The 13,466-nt window shown below is 39.9% G+C and overlaps 1 protein-coding gene across 3 annotated transcripts in view; it reads left to right on the plus strand.

Moving 5' to 3' along the window:
• Cttnbp2 (cortactin binding protein 2) overlaps nt 1-13,466 on the plus strand; it is a 153,202-nt gene that overhangs the window by 62,927 nt on the left and 76,809 nt on the right. For all 3 annotated transcript variants that reach the window (XM_021164810.3, XM_029478376.1, XM_085840804.1), the window contains one exon: nt 2,124-2,345. In XM_021164810.3, the coding sequence (XP_021020469.1) occupies nt 2,124-2,345 (222 nt within the window). The remainder of the gene's footprint in view (nt 1-2,123; nt 2,346-13,466) is intronic.

Here is a 13,466-nt window from a genome sequence, read left to right on the forward strand (position 1 = left end):
ACTATGTTCTTAAGAAAACATTTGACATTCGAGGAAATTGGTCTTGATTTATTGTAACTTGGTATTTTTATCAGTGTGAGTAGATGTGTTTAGTAGCTATTTCAGAATGACCTGGATCAGAGAAAGGAGGTGGTCCACAGTATATTCCTACTGCTACTCTCCATTTCCTGTAAAAAAAAAAAAAAACCAAAAAAACAACAAAAAAAAACTTCATAGACTATTTATAGAAAATTTGCATTTGGTGTTCATTACCTAAGTGTGAAATTAACTTTGTCACTGATGGGCTGACATTTGCAATAAAACAATGTTGCATTCTTTTCTGGGACTCTGTGAACTATATGTTAATGCCCTTCAACAATAAGTATATGGTTTTATTTTCTTAATTTTTCTTTAGGCCTTTATAATTGGACAGATTTTTTTACAAAGTATGAATATATTTTCTTATATAAAGAATTTTACAATTTTTTTCTTTTTTTCCTCCAACATTCCTAATGCCTTTCAGACTAGGAAAAATGCAGCAAACTAATTTATGCCTTTAATTAGGCTTGATTACCATTTGAAATGTACATTCTGTCAAGATAGAGAATTTTTTTTGCTAAATTTTTATTATCAATGTTTCTAATTTTACTTTGCCTAAAAATTGTTTTAATTATAGAAATTTATCAGATACAATATAATTTGGTACATGTAGATAGTTGGCAATGACCATGAATTTAGCTTTATTTAAAAACAATTCTAAGCATTTTACTTATGTATTTGTTTTATCTATCATTAATCTACCTTCTCTCTCTCTCTCTCTCGCTATCTATCTATCTATCTATCTATCTATCTATCTATCTATCTATCTATTTATCTATCATTTATCTAGCTAAAATGTATGGGTGTTCTGTCTGCATATATGCTTGCCTGGTGTTTAGGAAGCCTGAAGAGGGAGGGCACTGGATCCCCAGAAACTTAAGTTCAAGGTGGTTGTGAGATGTCCTGTGGGTACTGGAAATAAAAGTTGAGTCTTCTGGAAGGGACTTCTGGAGTCATCTCTCGAGCTTCCTGGATTTTATGTAAAACTGGAAAAGACTACACTTATAATTCAGGTCCTTGAAGGAAGAAAGTATTATGGGAACATTTTATTTGTATCAATTTTATTCTAAAAGCTTTATTTATATCATTTTAGTGTAAAAAAAATCAAACTCATTATCTCACTGTGTATTTTTCCCCCTCTCCCTCTCTCCCCCTCTCTCCTCATTCACCCTTTCACTATTATGTGAGCATGTGTGTACATGTATATGTGTGTGTATACATGTATATGTGTGTGTGTACATGTATATGTGTGCACATGCATAGACTGGCGGTGACTTTGGATACTTTGTTCTATTGTTCCCTCTCTTATTCCCTTAACTCATAAACTTCTGCCTAAATTTGGAGCTTGCTCTGTGAGTGTGAAAATAAATCCCAGGGATCCAGCGGTCTCTGCCTCACAGTGGTAAGGTTATGATGTGTTCAGCACACCAGCTCATAAGGCTTGAACGCAGGTCCTCCTTGCTTGTATAACAAGCACTGACACCGCAGGTCAATCTCCCTACTACTGAAAACATTATTATCCTGGGAAATGTGCTAGCCTTCACAAAATACCGAGTCACCTTAAAATCAAGAGAGGCAACACTGTGGATCAGTTTCAGCTGCATAAGTCACCAGTATGGTGGTGTGGTAAGTCAAGGCAGGAGTCTGTTATACTGGAGACTTCTTTGCCTTGGAGGTCAGCCAGTGAAGTGAATGGGGGATGAAGACTCTTGCCTTATCCAAATAACCACTCAAGTGTACATTCCCAGTAGTATGATTTCCTTCCACCTTCTGAAGAGTCTATCACCTCCCATTCGCAACCAGGGCCTAGGGCCCAAGCTTTCCACATGTGGGTCTTTGGGGACACTCAAAATCTAAATTACAGCAAGAAGAAGCCAGGCTTGTTGGGACTGGGGCCCCTACTGGGCTTTGACTTACCTCCTGACAACACTGTCCTTTATAGCAGCTTTGAGTATCGCTTGGAAAGGACATCTCAGAACCTGGGAGAAATATCTTCCTGTTATTTTCATTTATTTCTTCAATTCCTTTCTCCAATTTTGTTGTAGGCGCGCAGGAAGGAGGTGTTCGTCCAGGAACGGTATGGGAGGTTTCATCTAAATGACCCCTTCCTGGCACTTCAGAGAGACTATGAAGCAGGTCCTGGTGACAAAGAGAAGCCAGTCTGCACCAATCCACTCTCCATCCTTGAAGCTGTCATGGCCCACTGCAGAAAAATGCAAGAAAGGATGTCCGCACAGCTGGCGGCTGCTGAGAGCAGACAAAAAAAGGTACTGAGACGTCATCTGTTTTTCCCATAATAGCGAGGAACAGCAGAACTGGCTCACATGGTAGGTGATTATTGAATATCACACTTTTAGGAATGATCAGAGTAAATCCTTATAAGTATGTCATGTATCTAGAAATAATGAAATCATAAAAGTATGACAAAGGAATCTTTTCATGGAATGGTTACTACTTTCTTTAAAATACAGGTTTGGTGGGAGTGGGCTTCATTTATCTAGTGCAGTAAAAAGTACTTCACCAGACAGCGCCTTCATGCAGCATCTCCAACGTATTTTCTCTATTTAAAATACTTCTTTGTAAGCACACATGGTGGGTTATGCCTGCCATCCTAGTACTTGGGAAGCTGAGGCAGGAAGATGGAAAGATGAGATGGTCCTGAATAATACGTGAGACTCTGAAATCTAAAACAGAATCAGAATTAAAGACGGCACATCTCTTCATTTAAACCAGGTGCTTCTCCCTCCCCAGTAGCATGCTCCTCCTGTTTACACTTGAGTACATATTTCAAAGAAGCCTAATTTTATGTAACACACACACAGCGTTCAGCCATAAATAAATACAAGTCTCTACTTTGTCTTCATAAGCTGCCAAAACCATTGTTCCCTTTCTTAGTAGTAGACCAGAGAGTCGGTTGCTCTCTATTATAATTGGGATTAAAATGTATACTCTCTCCCTGCCATCATTAAAGCACAAAGCAGTGTTTCAAAGAATTTTCTGCATCCCACATTTAGCACATGGTAGACAATAGTGTGGAAACAGGCTTTACTATAAATATTTATGATACCATCGTTTAAGCTGTGTGTTTTTGCTCTGGTCTTATCTTTCATTACCATATGAGTGGCAGTGTTCTGCTATAGAAGTGGGATAAAAACAGATCTCTTTTATCATATATGTACATGGCGGCAGAAAACCAAAACACCTGGGAAGAAGGTTTAAAGCAGACGGAGCAGGGTACTCAGTCCGTGATGGGAAGCAAACACCCTTTCCCTGGACTCCACAAGCCTCCGACCAATCCTTCAGATAACCACCAAGGTCTCTGGAGGACTTCAAACCTCCCCACAAACCACACAAGCAAAGCCAGGGTACTGCAGCTGATGTCACCGAAACTCATCTATATTTCTTGGAGAGGATACATTTCAATTATGTTCTTAACGTGTCCAATGAGCTGGATCATCACAAATGATTTCTGCTGGATTTCATGCTGCATTATCAAAACTTAAGAAAATATTATGTGATGTGTGCGATTCTCAGAATTTTACTTATAGTCTGAATTTTAGCATTTCACTTTTAAGAGAAAATAAAGGGCCCGTTTGTAGTTGGATCAAAGGTTTTATTATCTAGCTGACTTTTTTCTTCTTCTTCTTCTTCTTCTTCTTCTTTAATCAACGCACATCCTGTTTGTTTCTGAATGACTGGGTCATTTCCAACCTGGCTGGCACTGAAAGGAAATTGTTTCTGTCCTATGGGCCCTGAGAGGCTCATATAAAACAAGCCAGTGGGCCTGCCTCCCCTGTAGAACAGGATACAGGGGTTCTTTTATGGTCAGATTCATTGGCTGAGAAGTCTCAGTGAAGAGCATTTGGGTGGCGATTGCTGCTTTTTTGTGCTTAAAAAAGTAATTTCTTCCAGTAGATTTCTGTGTGTGAAAAAGACTTAAGATTTGCATTATTCCCTGTAGGTGATAAAGAAAATATTAGCTAATAAAACCAGAAACACCAAAGTTATCTTCTCTTTTCTTTTTAAACAAGAAAATTATCTGTCACCTTTGGTGTGGAGAGTAAATATTTTAACCAAGTGCCTTCGTCCCCTTTGTATGCAGCAAATTGTAGTTTGAGAAGTCCTTTATTCTCATTACATCTCCTTCCTTGCTTTGCTGTGAAAAATCTGTGAAGGCAAAGACCTCGGGTTTTGTGATTCAAGTATTTGTTATCTGAGACTAACATCTTTTTGGTAATTCTGAGACATTTGGCGCATGTGCTGCTGTGGCTGGGCCTACAAGAACCAGAAAGAGCTCTGTGCTCATGCATGTGCTGGCTCCTGCTGAGACTACTAATAGGAGGGTTAACTGTTGGGTAATTTGTGTGCCAAAGAAATTTGGGCAGGAGTCAATTTGGCAAATAGGCTGAGCCATTTAAACCACTTTGAGTAAGCTAATGAGTAGCCAGCATGGGGAATCTTGCCTGGGGTAATCTATTCCTGTCCTTTGCCAGGAACACAGGGTGAAATGAAATTTGAGGGTCTGGGTTTTTTTTTTTTTTTTAAATCTTGTTCATCATCTTTTAATAGATCTTTCATTCTAATGTATTTGGACATTTGGGAAGAAAAAAATTATGTAATTTCAAATATCTTATTGATACTTTGAAAGTATGATTTCTATGTTTGAGCCAAACCTTTTGAAAACAGGCCAAAATCCTATCTTGAGAAAATTCAGAGAAGTGGTATTTTTACCAGTTAAAAATTTAGTTCCATATTAGATGCACTTTCTTCTTCGAGGTGGCAGCATTCAGTTAGCACAGCCTTCACTGGGCCTCACAGAGCCAGGTATGTATTGATTTAGGCAGAAAGGGTAATTTCGTTTCTTGACTGGGCTGTCATGGATCAGTGTGATCTGGCTTCCTAGGCAGCGTCATGGGCAAATATTCTCTGCAGAGCCGCTTGGCAGCGACTGGCTCTTGCTGATAAGCTGGACACTACGGATTGCTCCTCTGTCCTGCTGGTGCTGAAGGGCACTGGGTGTTGTTTAACGTTCAACATGTGCCTCCTTAGCCCTGCTGTCTAAAACAGGTACACGTGATTGGCCAAGCTCAGGCCACACATCCCATCCCCAGCCTCATGGAAGATCAGGAGTGTGAGTGATGGGCTTATTCAGACTGTACTGTGGAATCATAAAGCAGAGAATTCTCTATAGGAAGTGATTCCTAATGCTAGACAAAGAAATAACAAGTAATTCCTCCACCCGCAAACCAAATTATTTTGCTTACTCTATGCCCTTTCTTCCTGTTTTGCATAACTGCCCTTTATGCTGTCATTTGTATCCAGTGCTGTTTCATTATAAAATGGCTACCTTATCACACATATAACTGTCTTTTACATTGCTTTCTAGATGTTTATCCATTACTAGCAAGGGGGATGGGCATCCATAACACTTTAGGAAGGTGTTCACCATGCTTTGCACAGGAAGGATCATTGTAGCTCATTCCAGCATCTTTTTGTATAATGTCTTATGGCATTTTAAGATAGACTTTGATGCCCCAGGAACATTGTAAGGCAGCTATGAAGGGGACCCAGGAAACTCAGATCTTTGGGTTTGAGCTGAGATGTTTACCTGCGTTATTTTTGCCTTAGCCATGAGAGCAGCAAAACCAGGACTTGCTTTGCCTCTCTTCATTACAAGGAAGAGATAGAAAGAGGAAAACAGAGACCTTTAAACAAATAGGTACATATTTGTTTTTGAGATAAAAGGTCATGAACAATAGACTACGACAAGGGTCGGGAGATTTAGAAACAGTAAGGCATTGTAGTATGTTGTAGGACTTTGTGTTGATGCAAACACATAGTCTCCATTCTCACTTTGTAAGTGGCCACAATCATTTGTCCCTCTGTTCTCTGCTTTGAATTAGAGATAAGTGAGTTCACACCTACAGTTTCCTGTTCCCTCTGTGAATGCACACACTTGGAGCCTCTTCATTCATGGCTCCAGTCTGGGTGCTATTCTAGGAGGCATGGCCCACCTTCTCACTGTGTGTTAAAGAGCCTGACGATACTATTCTGCAGAGCTCGGCACCCCCACCCGAAAAGATGATACCATTGCACAACAGTGGGACTGAGGGAGCCAGACGCTTGTTTACCTTTTAACTTAGTACATTGTCTCGATATCTGAATCCTTTACAGTTTTTTTTATTAGATCTGCTAATGAAATAAATAGAGTTCAGAAGCTTTGATTTCGTTAGAAGTATCTAGTCTTTGGGCATCACAGGCAGTTAAGGGGCTTTTTTGCTGGTTACACTGAAGTGTGGGGACATCACTAATATTCAGATTCTTCACATTTAAGGGAGTACACATTTGCCACTGGACATATATTAAAATTGGGCCTTTTTTTATTGATGAGATGAAAACTTAATACATGACAGCATCAAGGCATCCATGGAGAGGATAAGAAGAGACCGAGAGGCTTCAGGACTGTGTGATGGACTTAAAAATGCTTCTGAGATACGCCATGCCAAGATAGCATTTATTTAGTATATGCTACGTTCTATAGCACTAGCTCATTTGACCTTCAGTCCATGTATTAGTCAGAATTCTCTAGAGAAGGTGTCTGTGTGTCAGGGTTCTCTAAATGAACAGAATTTAAAATATATTCTATTCTATATACATACATACATACAGTGGGCTCAAGGGCCTGTTGCATTGCTGTCCTGCTGCTGCTGCCTAGAGGCACCAATGATGGAAGAACAATTATAAAATATTGGAAAGTACTTTATAGTAGTGGAGTTTGGAGTATAAATATCAGAGATTAATTGTGTACCTTTTCATTTAAAGATTTCTCAGATTTGATTCTTATATAGAACTTTTTAATATATGTATTCTTTCTATATCATATAATAAATAATACTTATGGTATATGTAGTATATAATTTTATAAGTTCTGTTGCTCTAGAGAACCCTGACTATATGTGTGTATGCATGTATACATACACACACACAGAGATATATGCAAGTATCTCTTTCAGTGGTGTACTCTCAAGCATGACCAGGCTGCACCTGTGTCTTCCAATGGGTTCCCTCCTCTGCTATGCACCAGCCTGCCTCAGGACCTCCACCTGAATTAACCTCTGAAGCCTCTAGGCAACTTTGTAACTGCCATGGAGTCTCTCCCAAGTATTGGATCAAGTAAAAATAAAGCTTTTTGAAACAGTAAAAAACAAACAAATAAACAAACAAAAAACCTACAACAAAAATTCAACCCAACCAAACAACAAAAAACAAAACACTCCAGCAACAACAACAACAAAAACTGGGTCTTCCTACTTCAACGGATTTAATTAAGAAAAAAAATTTCCCTCACAGGTGTACCCAGCTGCTTGGGTATTACTTAATTCCAGATCTAGTTGAGTTAACAGCTGAGCACAGCCATCACAGCATATTATGAAGTCGTGATGCTATTTCTTCACATTAGGCATAAGCAAAGGGAGGTCACTGAGCATCCAAAGAGCTCTGCCTACTGTTGTGGGCACCGGCAGGCAGCCTTTGCTTCCAGATGGCATATTACTTAGCCAACTCTTGGTTGTGTCCTATCTCCCCATTCCAGACACTTAGAGATCTCGCACTTCTGAGACTCATACGCTATCTGTGTTTTGAGCTCTTCTGTGATGCTAGAAAAAGCTAAAGCCCTTCATAACCCAATGTTTTTCTTTGTTTGATTAATTTGATATTTCTTAAGGTTTAAGATTGAACAAAACATAATTTTGTTTTTGTTTGTTTGCTTGTTTGTTTTAATTTTCATGATGGGAATTGAACCCGAGTCCTCAGGTATGAGAGCTAAGCACCAGAACTTGCCTAGTTCAGTGTCCAGTGCTCGTGCCCAGTGCTCGCGAGATGGAGAGCAGCCCCACAGAGGACCTGTACAAAGACCAAGCTCCCAGAGTGCTAGTGGCTGTTTCCTGGTGGGATTTTGTTTTCCTGCCTACATTCTTTGTTCCTCTCAGAAACCCTCAGATCATAATAATTTTTGCAAAGATTTATTATTAATTTTTTGTAGAAGAGCTAGCTGAATGAGCGTTACTTCTCCATTATTGACAGTGACGTATTTTGTGACTGACAAAATGTACCACCACCCTGTCCAATCTACTTATTTAAATATATCTGTATGTTTATTGTAGTCAGTTCTATAACTTGTAGTTTAAGTAAAAAGAAAATTATGCAGATACATACTCCTAAACAACACAACTAGCTATTATATTATGAATTGAAAAAAAAATTAAACCACAAGCACTATGCTTGGGGCTTACTTGTGTGAGTGAATAACTTCACAGTGTTATATTTTAATGTTCTAATTTTATTTTCAATTCTAGTTTACTTTATAGAAATAGAATGAACACAGGATGGCTAAAATAGATGAAGTCTGTTTTATAGACAGAGAAAATCTAAAGACTGAAGGAGAAAGAGAGCAAAAGCAAATTGGGGCATTTCAAGGTTAAATTTCCTTGGAAGGTGAGGACAGGGAGCCAATAACACTCTAAGTTGGCCGCCTCCCCTTCCCTCCCTCCCTCCCTCCCTCCCTCCCTCCCTCCCTCCCTCCCTCCCTCATGGGCAATGGTAATTGAACCCAGGGTCTTTTGCATGCTAGGCATGTATTCTGCTACTGAGCCTTTGGTCTGTGTTCTTTTGATTCTGTATTTTTGGGCGGTGAGCTCAGTAGAGTTACTTTCTGTTTGGAGATAAGGAATGGTAGTGTGTCTCCATTTTAGTACAGGAGCCTAAAACTCTGGCCTCCTGTGATTCCTATTTAATATATGCATACTATTGCCCTATCGTGCAAAGAAGGGAAACATACAGAACCAATTTTTCTAGTGATAACTAATCAAGGCCACACAAGTAAGACACTTGGGATCAAACTTGGCACTCTAGCCTCTCCTCTCTGAAACACATGCAAGGCTCGTGGTCTGTACTGATGGGAAGATTTACAGAGCAGATGTTTGATATTTGTGGGGAGAAATGATAAGTAATGGAGCAAGTCCAAGAGGTGACTGGAAAGAACCAAGTTAATTACTGAAGTCTAGTGTTGGGCAGATGGAAACCATTCTCTCTGGGAGTGAATTTTCTTGATAAAGAAATTCTTGATCTGTCAAGAGTCCTTTGAGTAGCCCTCGGTAACATCTCATCAACAGAAGCTAAGATTTGAAATATCTGCTGTAGTGTGTAGTAAAGGAAGCTGAAAACACAGGGAAGAGTGGACCTGGTGGGCTGGGGGCCTGCTGTGTTGCTGTCTGGCTGCTGTTTAGAGGCGCTACTGATGGACGAGCAATTACAAAAGATTTGTGGGTACTTTTATACCTGTGGAGTTTTGGGTATAAAGATCAGAGATGAGTTGTGTGTCTGTTCGCTTAGAGGGTTCTCAGATTTGATTCTGAAGTAGAAGATGAAAGCCATACGAGAAAGAAGGTGTGTTGACCCACAGTGAAGAAACACCATAGACAGGGTGTGCCGTCTATGGAGAAGAGCCAGCTTCAGCCGAACAACCAAGTCCTTAGTGGGCTTCATGGATCCCTCCCTGGTCAGAGAAATCACTTAAGTTACCCTTTAGTTTGCTCTTTGCTAGAAGTAGGGGTAACTTCTTTTTCCCTCTCAGAATTTTTCTAGATGCATGCAATGTGCTTTGATTCTACCCACCGCTCCCTTCCCTCTAGCCCTCCCTGTCCCTTCCACCATGTCTCACTTTTAAAATACTTCAACATTTCCCTTTGACCTTCAGAGATAGATTAGAAAACTCATATTTTAAGAATGGAAACTGACCTAGCTCATTTTTTTTTCTGACATGTTCATAAGAATTTTTCATTGATATTAGTGTGGAGGGTATTGATTCTAGTCAGATTGGTGCTGGGACTGGAACCCTGGCTTTTTGGCCTGTTTAATAAGCAAGTATTCTACTACTGAACCACACCACCAGTCCATACATTGCCTGGTTTTTCTATTTATTTATGTACTTAATTATTTTTTGTGTGGTTTTATTGTTGTTTTGTTTTGTTTTTTGTTTTGTTTGTTTGTTTGTTTGTTTTTTGCTTGATTTTGAAACATAATCTCTTGTAGCCCAGGCTGGCTTCAGATTCTTCTGTGGGTATAGCTGAGGCTCACCTTAAGCTCCCAATCCTCCTGCCTCTCCCTGCCAAGTGTTAAGACTATAACTCAGTGCCTCCCCCCCCCCCAGGCTGCTTTTGTATTTTCCCTTAATATTTCTTTGTGGCTTCTGGTGGCAACCTATTATTTTGTGCATTTCACATGATTTAAATATGCTTTAGCCACTAATGACTCAAATTTTCTGAGTGAATAAATGTACATATCAATAGACTATAAATTATGCCTTAGATTGTACCTACTCTACTTACAGTGCCATCTCCCACAGTTTGCAGGGCACCCGAGAGCATGTTGTTGTTCTTTCTGTTTTCTTCTGTGACGCTTAGGAATGTAAACTTGGGTCTTCACCCAATTCTCTACCACTTGAAATTGTTATTATTGGAGCTGGGGGAGGAAGAAATGATTCCCTTAATAATATTGCTTGATGCAGGATTGCCACAGATCTTCAATTGGTAAAAACACACTATAGCTGTGAATACAAAATGCAGGAAGTTACTTCCTGTGTGTTTTTTTTTTTTTTAGCATCTAGAAAAAATAAAATGTTCTTCATCTCAAAACAGCTAAATACACTTTAACTTCTATAAACCATGAAACCCCTTGTGGACCATTAGAGGAATGTTCTTTAGTTGGACAGGTGAGGTGAGTGTGCCAACCTGATTGATACATTCTGGCTCTAAGACTAAGTATGCCTTAGTCTTTCATAATTTCATGACGCATGCTTCCTGGTAGAAAATAAATAATCTGCAGGATCTAAGAGAATAATGCAACTACCTACCACTCCTGAATATACGATGCCTGAAGGAATCTAATGTGGCTTACAGAAACTGGAATTAGCACAGTACTTGCGTTACCACAGTACTACTCAGAACAACTAAGACGTCCAATTGGCCTAGGTGCCCATTAACAAATGAGCAGATAAAGAAAATGAGGTAGGTGTACTTAGTAGAGTATTGTCTAGCCTTAATAGAATGGAATGATTTTTAATAAAGTTTATTAGACTGGAGATCATGATGTTAAACTAAATAAGCTAGATGCAGAAAGGTAAACCTTACATGTTCTCACTCCCATAGAATCTGGATTTCTAAAAACTACATAAAATTATATGGAAGGCAAGATTTATTCCCGTTTCTCATTTCTGTAACAAAATCCTTGACAAGAAATTTGAGAGAGGAAGGATGTATTTAGGCTCATGGTTTGAGGGGATGCTGGCTGTCATGTCCTGGAAGGCATGGTGACAGAGTGAGACAATTGGTCATACTGTGTTCTGGGTCAGGAGGCTTCTTTCCCTGCTGTGTTAAAGTCCAGGACTTCAGTCCAGGGCATGGTGCTGCCTGCATCCAAGGTGAGCTGCTTTTTCTACAAACACCTTCATAAACATGCCTGGTGGTACATCGCCTAGCTGATTCTAAACAGCCAAGTCAACAACAAAGATTAATCATGAAAAGAACAATTTAGGAGGAGGAAGGAGACCAGTGTCAGGGGAGGTACAAATGTAGATAATGGGAGTTGAATTTGATTTAAATGTATTATTATCTCTGCATATATGGACATACCCTGAAGCTCATTATTTTGTATAATAAATAGCCATAAATTAAAATGCAGTTAGACATGTTGCTTGTGCACCCAGAAGGGTTGTTTGTTTTAGAAAGTTTGTTATTATAGAGCAGCAGTTTTAATATCATTTATCCATTCAACCATTTATTAAACACAACCATGTGCCAGCCTATTTATTATAGGTTTGGGGGGACATAGTAAGTCATTCTCAGTCTTTGCCTTCATGGGGTTACAGTTTTTTTTTTTTTTTTTTTTTTTTTTGGTTTTTTGAGACAGGGTTTCTCTGTATAGCCCTGGCTGTCCTGGAACTTTGTAGACCAGGCTGGCCTCTAACTCAGAAATCCCCCTGCCTCTTCCTCCCGAGTGCTGGGATTAAAGGTGTGTGCCACCACGCCCTGCTATGAGGTTACATTCTTAAGAAGGCAGGGAGATCACTAAATAAACTTATGGAAACACGGGAGAGGAGAGGGCTTTGCTATGGAGGAAAAGGCAGGCACCTTTTGTTCTAGGGATTTATATTGCTGAGATGAAACATCATGACGAAACAGCAACTTGGAAAGGAAAGAGTTTATGTTGCTTACACTTTCATCTAAAGAGGTCAGTGCGGGAATGCAAGGCAGAGATCTGAAGGTAGAGATTGATGCAGCGGCCATGGAGGGTGCTGCTTTCTGATTTGCTCCTCATGTCTTGCTCAGTGCCAAGAGCCCAGGGGTGGCACTGCCCACATTAAGCTGGGTAATCCAACATGAATCATCCTATCAAGAAAATATGCCCCTCAGGCCATAGGCCAGTCTGGTGGGGATACTTTCTCAGTTCTGGTTCCCTCTTCCCAGATGACTCTGGCTTGTGTCAAGTTGACATAAAGATAGCAGCACAGTAGGCCTCACCGTAAAAATGACAAGGGGACAGAAACCAGAAGGAAAAGAGGAGGCACACTTTTCTGCTGCTGGGTGCTTTGGTGAATGTGACAGAATCTTACCTCAGGTTAGGGTTGCCGCTCAGCGATAGGGGACTTTTATCATTCATACAGCCCTGGGTTCAGTGCTCTTCCTTTTATGTGTGGAGACAAAGGCCTTATAAGCTCAGCCTCTGTTGATCCGTTGGGAAAGTATTTTTATTTTTCCTCCAAGTTAGGTTCCATGGCTTCCTGAACAGCCAGTTCCTTTTGGCCAAAGAAAAGCAGGCATTTCGATAAGCAAGCATGCTGGAGGGTTTGCTTGCTTCTGGGAAGCGCATGGGATTCTTTGTGAAGGAGGGCCTCCTTAAGGCATCTGATGAAACTCTAGGCAGCTAGGACCACAAGGTTGAAGACCCTGAGGCAAGAGGTAGGGCCAAGGTCACAGAAGCACCAAGTCGGCCAAGGTAGCTAAATTCAAAAGCAGCATCCAAGTACAGGACAGGGTGAGGCTTTAGGTTGGCTAGCTTTGACTGTAGATCTAATAAAATAATCTGTTAGCTCATTATACTTTCATTCTAAAAATCCCTTTATATGCTATTTCATATGACTTCTAGCCTATCAGAAGATTCTCAAAGAGGTTAAGTAATTTAGCTATTTAATACCATTAGCAACTATGCGGCTTGAGATTTAAAACCTGATTGTGTGTCTCAGAGATCAGCTAATAATTTGCAGCCATTGAACCTTTATTAAATAGCACCAATTCTCTCACTGATCTGTACTCATCAAAACAATTCTTTTTGAA

This window comes from Mus caroli, unplaced genomic scaffold (assembly GCF_978045245.1).
Source record: "Mus caroli unplaced genomic scaffold, Mus_caroli_1 scaffold_7, whole genome shotgun sequence".
Lineage (NCBI taxonomy): Eukaryota > Metazoa > Chordata > Mammalia > Rodentia > Muridae > Mus > Mus caroli.